The sequence below is a fragment of the Anarrhichthys ocellatus genome, unplaced genomic scaffold (genome assembly GCF_004355925.1).
Source record: "Anarrhichthys ocellatus isolate YVR2014 unplaced genomic scaffold, GSC_Weel_1.0 scaffold47, whole genome shotgun sequence".
In the NCBI taxonomy this organism is placed as follows: domain Eukaryota; kingdom Metazoa; phylum Chordata; class Actinopteri; order Perciformes; family Anarhichadidae; genus Anarrhichthys; species Anarrhichthys ocellatus.
The window spans coordinates 2,294,995-2,307,578 of NW_022280077.1; the positions used below are offsets into that span (position 1 = coordinate 2,294,995).

A 12,584-nucleotide genomic window follows, 5' to 3' on the forward strand; every position below is an offset into this window, starting at 1 on the left:
CACAAATATGTTGATGCAAAACATGAGCATCCATGTGTGTGTGTGTGCTCACACACACGCAATTCACACTGCAGGACCACTTCAGGTTTCATCATCTTCTTTTCCTTTTTTTTGCTTTCTTTCTCTTGAGAGCTGGGGGGGGGGGGGGGGGGGGGGGGGGGGTGTCTCATTCCCTCTCTTTTGTTGCTGACGGGGAGAGAGAGCACATATCCATAGAGAACACTCTCTCCAGCCCCATTCACACCCACACACCGCTCCCTCCCTCTCAATACACACACACCCACACACACACACACACACACACACACACACACATCCACAAAGATACAACATCAAAGTGCCGCCACCACCGAAGGATTACTTCAGCCACACATTGGCTCCTCAATCCGGGTCTGTACCTATCGTGGAACCCCCCTCTCGCCTGGCTACACTTGGTACAGCCCAAGCATTCCTGCCAAGTAGCTTTCACACATGGAGGGGAAGCTTGTCTCAAGCAATTGCTGACAAGCTACAAACAAGACAGCCTCCCTCTCCCTCTCTCTCCCTTTTTTTCTCTCCTTCTCTCACCGCTTCAACCCAGGTCTGCTGTGCTCCCTACTTCTTACTCTTTCCACCCTCTCCACCCCCCCACTCCCTCCCTTATTTTTCCTCATCTCTCCTTCTCCCCTATGCCTCCCTCCCCCTCTTCTCTCTCTCTCTCTCTCTCTCTCTCTCTCTGAGAATGTGGGGGCCCCACTAGCATAAATTGTCAGCTGTTCCTGGGCGTACTCTCCATGGCTCCCTAAACTCACATAAGCCCACATATGCAGTCGCTGGTGGGACAAGGGCAACCTAAGTAAGCCCTCTTGGTTATGAGTCTGAAAAAGTACACTGAGGCCCCTGAATACTGCTGCAGTGTGAAGAGAGTTTTACTTTGTGGTGAGCTGCAACAGATACTCAGGCTAATAGTATTTTGGGGTTGACATCGACATATCTTCTTTTTGACCTTTTAAATTCATTTTTGAAAACACCTACACAATATTATTAGTCTTCATGACATAAGGGCATTCTCACACGACGACTATCACTTCCTGAAATCACAGACACTTTATTCAGCCACAATGTCTCTCACGTTGACCCTTAAATATAAGAACATGAAGGTAATTCCTATTTGTACGCTTAGCCAGAAGTCGTGGAAGGGTTTCCGCTCGAAAACTGATCACATCCTTCAAGCCCTTTCGTCAACTTGTTGTTTTTACACGTGCCCCTCGCTCTCAGATACACCACTCCAGAGGTAGGGCTTCATATGGATTGCATTTTACTCTGATTGTTACCAAGCAGCCATTGTTATCCGCTAGTGCAGGCTGTCATCTAGTGTCAGGTTTAGGTACTGATAGTTTAAAGAAGCAACACCAAAGAGAGTCAGTAGATAAGCGCCAGTTCAAAACCATGTGCATTATAGTGCATTGCTGTGCATGAACAGCAAAAGGGCTGTTCATTTACTTCAGTCAGAGATAAGATAGAAAAACAATCATGTTTTGGGGTTTTGGTGACGGATGCATTGGCGGTGAAACCTGAATAATCAAAGAAATGGGAAGTGATGCACTCAAAGGAGAGAGAAATGTGAATGTGAATGCTTTTTGCAGAGTGAACAAAGAAGTCCCCGCTTCCTCGGGTTTGACGAGCGTTCTCATTGCAGCAAATACGTCAGAGAGATTTCTTTGCTGAAATATTCTCTTTTGACCAGTATCTTTCGCAGCTTGTGAGAGCTAGATTCAGCTGCAGAGCAGTTTGGGTTTCAGCAGCTTGCCTCAAAAGACACTGATGAAGTTTCAACATGTGTCCTCAGCGCTGAGCTCAAAGCGGGGTGGAAATAGAGGAAGGAGAGAAACCTGTCGAAATGTGTGAATACATTCTCACACCCACAAATACAACCCAACTTAAACCGTTGGCAGGTATTCCTCGTACATATCACCGGCCTGAAGCAGGTACATTGAACAACATGGGGTTTTTACATTTATTTACAGAGCCACCAGCACTTAAATGTAACATGCATTTGTGGATCTTAAGACGTGAAAAATGTCTAAATTCCAAACATTAGTACTTTGTGCATGCATTATCTAAAAAGGGGGTTTTATTAGAGGAAAAAAAACTGGCAAAAGTTGAATTTGCAGACTGTTCTTTGCTGCCACAATACATTGCTGTGCATGTAAGACTTCTCTCGCCTGATGAGGATCAGATTGATCTAAACATTGCTCGTCAACAGGACATAAACATGATTACGGAAACAACGAGCAGTCTGCAGATTCCAGTTTTGTGTATGCACAAGAAGCACATCTAAAGGAAATGCTGTTAATAATGAACTTTACATTATAAATAAAATCCATGTTGAATACTTTATATTCAATCATTTATTGATCACAAATCTGTCATTAGTATTTAGATTTCACCGCATAGAGAGGCAGGTGGGACTGAGTTACTGAGGAAGGCAGAACCTTCAGAAGCTCTTCTCTACTGACCGTGCATCAAATCCTCTCCAACCACACGCAGTGTCTGTCAGCTTTACTTCACATCTATCTGAAATATATATCTTCTTCTCCGTTCTTCTCTATATCCTCTCCATCCTTTAATGTTTTCTGATGCTAATGTTAATGAGAACAGGACAAGATGCAAATGTGTCTCGTCACTTTCCGCTTCTGTCCATGTGATTTACATCTGCTATATTAATACATTTGATGTACACTCATGGGCCACTTTATTAGGTACACCTTGCTAGTACCGGGTTGGACCCCCTTTTGTCTTCAGAACTGCCTTAATTCTTCGTAGCATAGATTCAACAAGGTGTTGGAAACATTCCCCAGAGATTTTGCTCCATATTGACGTGATAGCATCACGCAGTTGCTGCAGATTTGTCGGCTGCACATCCATGATGTGCATCTCCCGTTCCACCACATCCCAAAGGTGCTCTATTGGATTGAGATGTGGTGACTGTGGAGGCCATTGGAGTACAGTGAACTCATCGTCATGTTCAAGAAACCAGTTTGAGATGATTTGAGCTTTGTAACATGGTGCATTATCCTGCTGGAAGTAGCCATCAGGAGATGGGTCCACTGTGACATGGCCAGCAACAATACTCAGGAAGGCCGTGGCGTTAAAATGATGCTCAATTGGTACTAAGAGGCCCAAAGTGTGCCAAGAAAATACCCCCCCCCCACCATTACACCACCACCACCAGCAGCCTGAACCATTGACACAAGGCAGGATGGATCCATGCTTTCATGTTGTTTACGCCAAATTCTGCCCCTACCATCTGAAAGTCGCAGCTGAAATTGAGACTCATCAGACCAGGCAACGTTTTTCCAATCTTCTATTGTCCAGTGTTGGTGAGCCTGTGGGAATTGCAGCCTCAGTTTCCTGTTCTTTTCTGACAGGAGTGGCACCCGGTGTGGTCTTCTGCTGCTGTAACCCGTCTGCTTCAAGGTTCCACGTGTTGTGCGTTCAGAGATGGTGTTCTGCATACCTCGGTTGTAACGAGTGGTTAATTGAGTTACTGTTGCCTTTCTATCACCTCCAACCACTCTGCCCATTCTCCTCTGACCTCTGACATCAACGAGGCATTTTCGTCCACACAACTACCGCTCACTGGATATTTTCTCTTTTTCGGACCATTCTCTATGAACGCTAGAGATGGTTGAGCTTGAAAATCCCAGTAGATCAGCAGTTTTTGAAATACTCAGACCATCCCGTCTGGCACCAACAACCATGCCACGTTCAAAGTCACTTAAATCCCCGTTCTTCCCCGTTCTGATGCTCGCTTTGAACTTCAGCGAGTCGTCTTCACCACGTCTAGAGGCCTAAATGCATTGAGTTGCTGCGATGTGATTGGCTGATTAGCTATTTGTGTTAACAAGCAATTGAACAGGTGTGCCTATTAAAGTGGCCGGTGAGTGTATCATGCTGCACACCATACGTACTTTCCCCCAAATTCATTAATATATGTGGACTCCCAGTATATTTAATTTATTCATTTCAAAAGCCTTATTTTCACTATTTGATGTTTTATTTCCATATTTTGTATGTATTGATTGCCTTACTGAACTCAAAATGCCTAATTTAACTATTTTTCATAATTTTTGAAAATGATGACTGTCCCATGTATCCACATATTAGCTGCTCCTACCTGTCATTGTACATTTTGTGTTCCAGCTTCTCGGTGTAATGACTAAATGCTGTCGGACGGCTCATCACGGCTTCTTCTTAAATTGGTTTAACATGAGTCTGTACTTCAGCTGGTCTTGCTGCACACGTGATAACACAACAACCTTCATTTATGCTGCGGCTGAATCAGTCAGAAAGGATGCAAAGATGTGTGATTCACACCTAAAGCTCTTCCTCATTCCTCCTGGATCACAACGTCCACAGACAGAACTCCTCCTCCTCCTGACCGGATAAATGTTCAGAGCTGAACCCACTGCAGATTTATCCAACAATCCAGTGCCTCGTTATCACCACCACTACGACTTTGTAACGGGAGCAGGTTTGCACTATAAGATCGTTAATATTGTAGATGGAAATATTTTCTCTCCAGGTTAAAAAATATCTCCTGAAATAATTATTTTCATGATCTATTAATGTGCTAGACCTTTTCTCAATTAATCGTTTGTTTTTTAAAATGATGAAACATTTCCTAAAGCCCAACAGACACCTTCTTGTGGCTTGTTTTGTCCAAACAAATTGACTTTAATATTAAGACAATGAAAAGCAGCAAATACGCCCATTTGAGAGGCTGGAACCACATAATGATTTCCATTTTAGCTTGAAACCAATTAATTATCATAACAGACTAATAGTTGATAGAGTACTTGTTTCAAGTTAAGAGTATTTTTTGGCAATAGAAATACAATATCTAACATATGCATCTCTACATAGTTTGTTTCTATGGTTAGAATAATACAAATTTAATAAATCAAGAATTGTGTCCTTTGTTCAGTTACAGTAATAAAACCTAAAACATGTAATTAAAGCCAGAACAACAAGATGTAAAAGGCAACAATTTATTCATTATTTTAACAGATAGCAATAGACAGCTCATTTATTTCTAAAATCATTTTGTGAAACTTAAATATCTCTTAATGTGACCATCATTCAGTAGGAGGGGAATTTTTTTTAGTAGAACAAGACGACAAGTGTCTTTTTCTTGGATCAAAGTGGAAGAGATCAATATAACATCTGTGTTGATTACTAGCCAGAAATTCACATTAAAAACGACACACACATTTCCCTTTTTCAAAATTGGCAGCCTTAGAAAAGACAGCGGACCACAAACGGCCCGCGAATACACATGCAGTGGTGTCACCATACCGGCCCGGAGTCAAACCCCCGACCACGAGACACGATGAGAGATAAATACGTAAGGAGGGGACAGACTGGTTAGCACACCAAGAGGACAAAGACCCAGTGAAGCACCCAAAGGACCTTCTCACTCCTAGGACCCCGCCCACTTCAAGTATTCCCTCCAGCTCTTTCATCACTTCAAGTTTTCCCGCCGCCGACTCCAAAACCTTCAATTTCATCACCGCTTCTTAGGTTTACAACGTAAGCTATGACATAAGTGCACTCGAGATGCATCTATACATATAAAAATAATAATACGTAGCAGTAATAGTTATAACAATCACTTTACATTTCATTTTATACACAACCGTGACATTAGATCACTTTATACCGTGGCACGACATTCCCCACCCCCTGAGTGTAATGTTCAAGTTTAACCCAAACAGGACCAGCAGCCTCGGTTTGGTTATTTAATTAACATTAGCGATCGTTGGCGACAGCAATGATTAGAATCAGAGTAATTATGCCTTTTCCACAGCCCGTTTGTTCTTGTGTGTGACAGACGCATTATTTACAAGCTGCTGATCGATCATGTGCCTCTGGCGTCAGCGGGTCGCTGGTGTCACACAGCGAAAGCCTTCATCCTGGAAGACATAGTGTTAAGAAGCAGACAAAAAAAAAAAAAAAAAAAAAATCACTTGTGAGACAGCTCCACCAAAGACAACAGATGAGCGAGGCGAGTTAAGCGCAGCTCAGCCTCGAAAGGTGTCAACTGTTCACTCACCTCAGTCTCGCTGCTGGAGCAGACCCTCAGGAACCGGCAGCAATGCAGCTCCGACATTTGTACAACTTGGGGTCGTGGGTGCGGATGTGGTTCCGTACGTTCCTCAGTCGAAAGAACGTCTTACTGCAGAGCTACGCAGCAGAGAGGGGAGGACGACGGGTTAACGGCAAGGAACACGAACGGAGACGTTATACTGAGGCTACACATGGGGCGGCTTTGTGCTAAGCTAACTGTCTCCAGCTTCTTATTTACCAGACAGATATACATAGTGGTATAAATCTATCTTGCACACTATTGCTAGTAAGCCCTTGGTTAGTGGCATTGGTGGCACGTGTGCCCAAAGTTCCCAACAAGCTTAAAAAATAATCTTCAAAGTAACTATAGCTGTCAGGTAGTAGTGAGGTAAAAAGTACAACATATTTCTCTGAAATGTATTAGAGTACAACAAGTATAAATTGGCATAAAAAGGCAAATACTAAAGTCAAGTACTTCATAATTGTACTTAAGTACATTACTTGAGTAAATGTACTCGCACACAGACTTGCAAAAGTCAGCACTTTTATCACAACCAATCAACTAGCAGAGCACCCACTTCAGATGAGGCGTACCCGTCTTGAATCTCACCACACAGCTGGATTTCACTCTAAATGGTACAATGCTGGGCGGGGTTAAAATCTGCAGGTTTTTGGCACTTCAGGTCATGATTTTCAACCCCTTATAGAGTCGTGTGATTCCAGGTTAAGGTCTTACCAGACATGGCCAGTGCTTGCCCTCGATGTGCCTGAGGCGATGCATGATTAGAGCATCACAGTCCTTGTAGGAGGCCGGGCACTGCACACAGGTGTGGGCCGCTTTTGGGACTTGACTACGAGGCCCTCGGAGCCGCTTCAGCCTCGCCCGACGGACAGCGTCCGGCGGGACGCAGCTCCTGCTGCTCGGAGGGAGAGTACCTTGCTGCTGGTGATGCAGGAGAAACGAAGGGATTGAAGCACATTTTGTAGATGCAAGATACATCATATACATGCAAAATCAAAAAGGTAGAAGGTGACATTTTCTGCATCGTTCCCCCTTAACTGCTTTTTCCCGCCTGGATGCTTTATGATCCCAAAATAAACCACTGCTCTCCCTTTCATCTACCTTTGGCTTGGCCTTTGACCCGACAGGTTTGGCCAGGTGAGGAGTGCTGTGTCGGGAGTTTTGCCGGGGTCTCTGAGCTCTGCTTTGGCTCACGCTCCTCTCCTTCTTCACCGCAGGCAGCGGGGTCGGCCCTCTGGCTCTCAGCGCCCTGTGGGGGGACTCCTCTGCTCCAAATTTCTCCCCAACTTGTGACACAGAGCGCGTCAGGCAGATATCCACGCTCTCCTCCTCTTTCTTCAGGCACGCCATCGGCCCCCCCGCGGGCCGACAGAAGCTGAAAAGAAAGCCCGAGTCCAGTAGTTTGATGGGGGGCTTGCTCTGGCGCTTGCCCAGGTCCGACGAGGGAGGCTCGGGGAAAGGTCCTCCCACTGGCACGGGGTCCGCGGGCTCCTCTTTGATGACTTTGTACAGAGGGTGGCTGTAGAGGGATGCCGGAGGTGCTCGCTCCGAAAACTGGAGCCCGTCGGGTTCGTTATCCATGACCCCGATCTTCCTGCCCTCCTCTCTGCGCATCGTCTTCTCCACCTCCACCATGGAGCCCCGCCTAAGCTTGGCCTTCGGTGCCGGTCGGCTGCTGTTGTAATGCGGCGTTCTGACCGTCTCTACGGGGACCTGATTCTTGGCTTGTGTCCTGTGTGAAGGCGGCAATTTGTTGGATGAAAGAGGGAAGCCTAAGACGGAGTATTCGGTCGGCTCCGATTTGATCCTGACCGCGTTTCTCACGAGCACTTTCTTGGTGTTGCGTTGCTGAGGCGGCTGGGCAGGAAGGCGGGCGCCGTCGCCCTTCCTCACTGACCGTCTGAGGTTCCTCCCACCAAAGAGAGCCCTGCATGCGGGCTGGAACATGTCTGGCAACATACCTTGACTCCGCATGCTCCTGTCACTTGGAGGGATGTGTCGCGGGATGGCCTTTGGCCTCTTTGCCGTCATCTGCTCTTTGCTGACCGGACCCACGGGCCTGGTCTTCCCTGACTTGTTGAGGAGGTGGGTGTTAACGGGGTTACAGAGGGGAAGGGACAGTGTCAGAGCCCCGTACGGTAGTCCCGGGGAGGTGGGGCGTGGTTTCCGCCGATTTGTCAGTGAATAGTTGTTCGCCTTCAGCTTCCTCAGGCGTTTCTTCTGTCGCCAGCCAATCAGATCTTCAGGTCTGGGGAGGAGGGCGGTCCTCTGCAACCCGAGAACATTCATCAGCTCGTACTTCTCCTGTGCCCTCGCGTTATCCTGTTCATCCTCTCCGACCTCCTCCACTTCCTGCTTTACCCTCACGGGGCTGCGCACCGCGACCTTCTTAACCATCGACATAGAGGTGCGGGAGAGCTGGGCGATAGAGTGAGCCTTTCGGTTTCGCCGAGGGCTCTCCGGCACGGGCAGCAACCTCAGAACCTCTTTGGCAGCCCCGGGAGTGGAGCGGAGGAGACGGGTGTTCGGTGGAGATATGCGCGAGTAATTCTGCGGGTTGGTGTGTCGAGGCGTGGTGGCTTTCTTGAGTGAGGGAGATTTGAAGTCCATGAGCTTCATCCTGTGCGAGGGGCTAAGAGGGAGGCCGTTGTGGCCTTCGGCCTTCGGCGTCCTCCGCAAGTTTCGCCTCGGACTCCCTTCTAAAGACTCATCGGATGCACCCAGCATTCGACTGAAGCCGTTGTCCACATGGTTCTCCGATCCAAAAAGCCTTTTCCTTTTGCCTTCCCTCTGCTGGCAGCAACAGGCTGAGGCGAAGTCCTTGCGAGGATGGAGTTTCTGCTCCTGCTCCTTCATGAGAGCAGAGCAGGCTTCCACCGCGGGCCACATGCCCAGGTGGCGGGCCATGGCGATGACTTCGGGTAGGTCCTGCTGGCGAACGCACAGAGTGGAGGAGTAGGAGAACTCCAGCAGAGACAGAAGGTTGTCCTCTCCAAAACCTGGAGAGGAAAAAAAAAAAAAAGGGGAGTCTTTAAATTATACATGCTGCACCGTGGTCAATCAGGGAGTAAGATGAAAGTGACTGTGCAAACAGAGGATCAGAGAGGCAGCAGGCAGAGCGGGAGCAGAGTGTAAACATGATGGTGGAGAGACAATATAACAACGGCTTTAATCAGGGCCACTTCTGCTCCTGTCTGACGGCACACATCAAAGACATGCGTAATAGGGAAGACAGACGATGGTTGTGTCCCAATTCAGGGTCTGGACCCTCCAACTCCGAATATCTTGATCGAATTAAAACGTCGTCATGAACCGACAAGCCGGAAACCGTTTCAAAAGGACATTAAATACAGCGGACAAATACAGCCTGCTGTTGCCTGAATGACCATTGTATGTATGTATGCATCATCTGCAGCTCTCTGTTTCCCACAGACCATTGTTTGAATGATGAGAGATGAACTACTGAGTTGATGGGAAAGTCCCTGCACAAGCTAAATAAAGGAAACCATGCATAAACAATTCTGTTTGTACTAACTTGGACATGTTAATCACAGAAACATTCTTTATTATTATAATTAGAATTAAACATACCATTAACTAGCAATGCAAAGATTACTCAATTAACAGAAAATGAATCTGCAACTATTTTGATAATGCCTGGTACCAGCTTCTCTATTCTAAGTATGATGGTAACTTAATATCTTTGAATGTCACATCGGGCTCTGGGTAATTCTCATTATTTCGTGGCATTTCACAGAGAAAAACACAGATCAAATAGTCTGGAGATGAATTGATAACAGTGTAGTATCTTGAGGAACAGTGATGAACACTTCCTGGTGATGAGCTTGACTGAGAAGTTCAAGAAGAACACTCAAATGCATCTTTTTGGGGGGGGTACATCTGGGGACAATGAGAACTCAAACAGCAGTGTTTTGTCAGTTTGGACCTCAAATCTTACCGGTGAGATCTATGTCTGCCTTCATGCTCGAGTCCATTTCCGTGAAGACTTCCTGGAAGTGATCGCTGACGGCCGCCAAGACGGCTCTGTGGGCCGAGTAGGACCTCCCGTTGGTCCGCAGTGTAATGTCACAGAACAGCCCCGCCTCCCGCTGACTCCTCAGCTTGCTCAGCATGTCGCCGCTATGCGACTCCATCGTCTTCGTGACACATCCTCTGCCACCCGGCTCCTGAGAGGCAGATAAGAGAGGCATCATTATAGGAATACAATGTGTGAGACATCCGAGTGTGAGAGCACGACTAAGTGAGAATGAGAGTGTAAACTCAGAAGTGTGAGATGCAGACAAATTAGAAAAAGACTGAAAGTTTGATGATTAAAATGAATACAGGATCGTATTACATACCTCTGTTTTCTTGGTGCGCTGGCATTCTAGACAGCCCAGGACAAAATCTCTGATCTGGAAATACATCCCTGTGAAGAGAATACAGACAAAAATATTAACGGGTCCAAGCTAGTGAGAGCTTCAAGAGGAAATGTAGACATTTATGTCATTTATGACATAAATGTCATTTATGTGTGAGTGCATGTCTTAATCTTTGATTGAGTTAATCACTAGTGTTTTAAATGCCATTGACTCCCCAACAATACAAACAGTTTCTAGATAAGATAACACATAACAAGCTGGTGTTCAGAGTCAGGAACAACATGCTGTGTTTCTGTTATGTCAGATGTAAAGCCGGAAGGGAAGTCCATACCTTCCCACCAGTAGTTTTCAGCCACGCATTTATAAGTCTCCTCCAGGGAGAGGTGGCGCTGGCCGAGCCTCCGCCGGTGAAAGGTGGAGAGGGCCTCGGGTCTCCGATCCTCGTCCAAAACCTCCCGGTAGTTGACGAAGCCTCTTTCCAGCTTCTTGCGGTACAACAGCCCGTCTATCGTCTCGAAGTTGGGCGACCACCGTGTGGGAAGTCCACGCCCCTCAGAGTTCCCGGCGGACTCCATCGCTCCGGTTCCGGCTCCGTCCGACCACGGCTTGGACGGACAAACCGTCTCTGCGTTCGCGTAACGGGCATTGGTGTGGGTGCAGTCGCCGGCCATTTTTTATATTGTAATGTATATTTAACTTTAGAAGGACCGCACCTGCCCCCTCTCAAACACCCGGTAATGTTACAACGCCAAACTTTACACCACCGACCTGAAACAAAGTCCACGTGGATACGCTGACAGCAGACAACAGACCACCGACCCCAACAATAATTGGCAACTATACACCCCGCTAACAGGCTGACATATCCCGCTGGACGACTACAAATTAGCCTGTTAAGCTCAAATGCACCACCACGTCTCTCATTGCTTACAAAAGCTAGTTTTTCTCCACTGGCGCTAACGAAGATAGTCCCCACCAGGTGGGAGTGAGCAGCATTTCACTAGAGGGTCCTGCTTCGTAACGCACCCTAACTGTCAGTGAGAGCATCACTTCTCACTCTCCAAACAGTTGTGGCTAACATCCCTAAAATACGCATCCAGTTAAACTTTCAGAGGTTGGTCATATTTTTTGTAAAAATTGCGCTTTTTTTCTAACGCGACGCAACATCAATGGACGTCCATCCGATTGTAAACGTTAGGTAATAAACGCAGTATATATATATATCGCGCGAAGTGATGTAAAGTCACCAGTTTCACAGCGACACCGTAAGACCGGGTTTCACCGTGAGCCGCACACCAGCAGCTCGTCTTCCATCTATCTCAGGGGTCGGGAGTGGCCTCCGGCGGGATGACGGCGGGCAGCCTCACCGCTGGCGTTAACTTGAGATTTCTTTTCGACAACTCGAGTCGGAAGCAACATGATGACGCAGCTATCGGCTCAGCATCGCCACTTGAAACGACCTGAACGCGAGGGGTTGTCTCGGCGATAAGCCCCCGAAATGTTGCGAAATCACCACCGGGGTTCCGCTCAAAAGCGACACAACAAGCTCCGGTTGGACATCCGCCACAGTTAGCGCCGCTCTCGGTGCCGCAAAGACAGGCTGGCGGTCCAATTTCTTAAACTCGTAACCTTCTGTTTGTTGCTAATCAGCAGCCTAACCGAGACGAGTCCTCCCCGCCTTCACACAAAGGCCATTAGCAGAAGCGTTAAAGAGATTCTAGCAGACGACATGTGATTGGCTGACAGAGCTGACACTCAAGTTAGTTTTCTTCCCGTTACAGCAAGGTAGGTTGTTCGCACACGCCAGTAAACTAGTATTTGCTTCACTTGCTGCACAGTCAAGATAAATATATATGATTAATGTATTTCCCTCTCCTCTGACACGCAGGTACTCTTAAATTAAATTTGTCCAGTTTTTATCTTCCTAAATTGACCTGACGTTATTAAGCAAGAACAAACGGCAACTAATAATCTCAGATTCTAAATTGTAGTCACTACCATCTTAAATCAGTTACAAATATTGAAATACAGTTTTCATTTTACAATCACTTTTGGCTCAGTTTTCACAA

At 46.7% G+C, this 12,584-nt stretch overlaps 1 protein-coding gene across 2 annotated transcripts; it reads right to left on the reverse strand.

Annotated features, from left to right (window-relative positions):
• Positions 1 to 3,427: 3,427 nt before the first annotated feature.
• Positions 3,428 to 12,222, reverse strand: LOC116395608 (uncharacterized). Of its 2 annotated transcripts, none has more exons than XM_031869625.1 (7): positions 10,847 to 12,222; positions 10,495 to 10,562; positions 10,092 to 10,320; positions 7,235 to 9,132; positions 6,848 to 7,051; positions 6,098 to 6,228; positions 3,428 to 5,957 (listed from the first exon to the last, which is right to left on the reverse strand). In XM_031869625.1, exons 1-6 carry the CDS (start codon positions 11,184 to 11,186, stop codon positions 6,124 to 6,126), a joined length of 2,844 nt encoding a protein of 947 aa, XP_031725485.1. In that variant the 5' UTR covers positions 11,187 to 12,222; the 3' UTR covers positions 3,428 to 5,957; positions 6,098 to 6,123. The 2 variants fall into 2 exon arrangements, with proteins under 2 accessions (XP_031725485.1, XP_031725484.1); XM_031869624.1 differs by having other exon boundaries at positions 6,848 to 7,054.
• Positions 12,223 to 12,584: the final 362 nt, after the last annotated feature.

Excerpts from the sequence above, each read along its gene's own strand:
- LOC116395608 (XM_031869624.1), bottom strand. The coding sequence starts at position 11,186 with ATGGCCGGCGACTGCACCCACACCAATGCCCGTTACGCGAACGCAGAG. Across the intron at positions 10,563-10,846 it reads TGAAAACTACTGGTGGGAAG|GGATGTATTTCCAGATCAGA; the intron begins GTATGGACTTCC and ends TTCTCTTCACAG. Across the intron at positions 9,133-10,091 it reads GGCAGACATAGATCTCACCG|GTTTTGGAGAGGACAACCTT; the intron begins GTAAGATTTGAG and ends TTTCCTCTCCAG.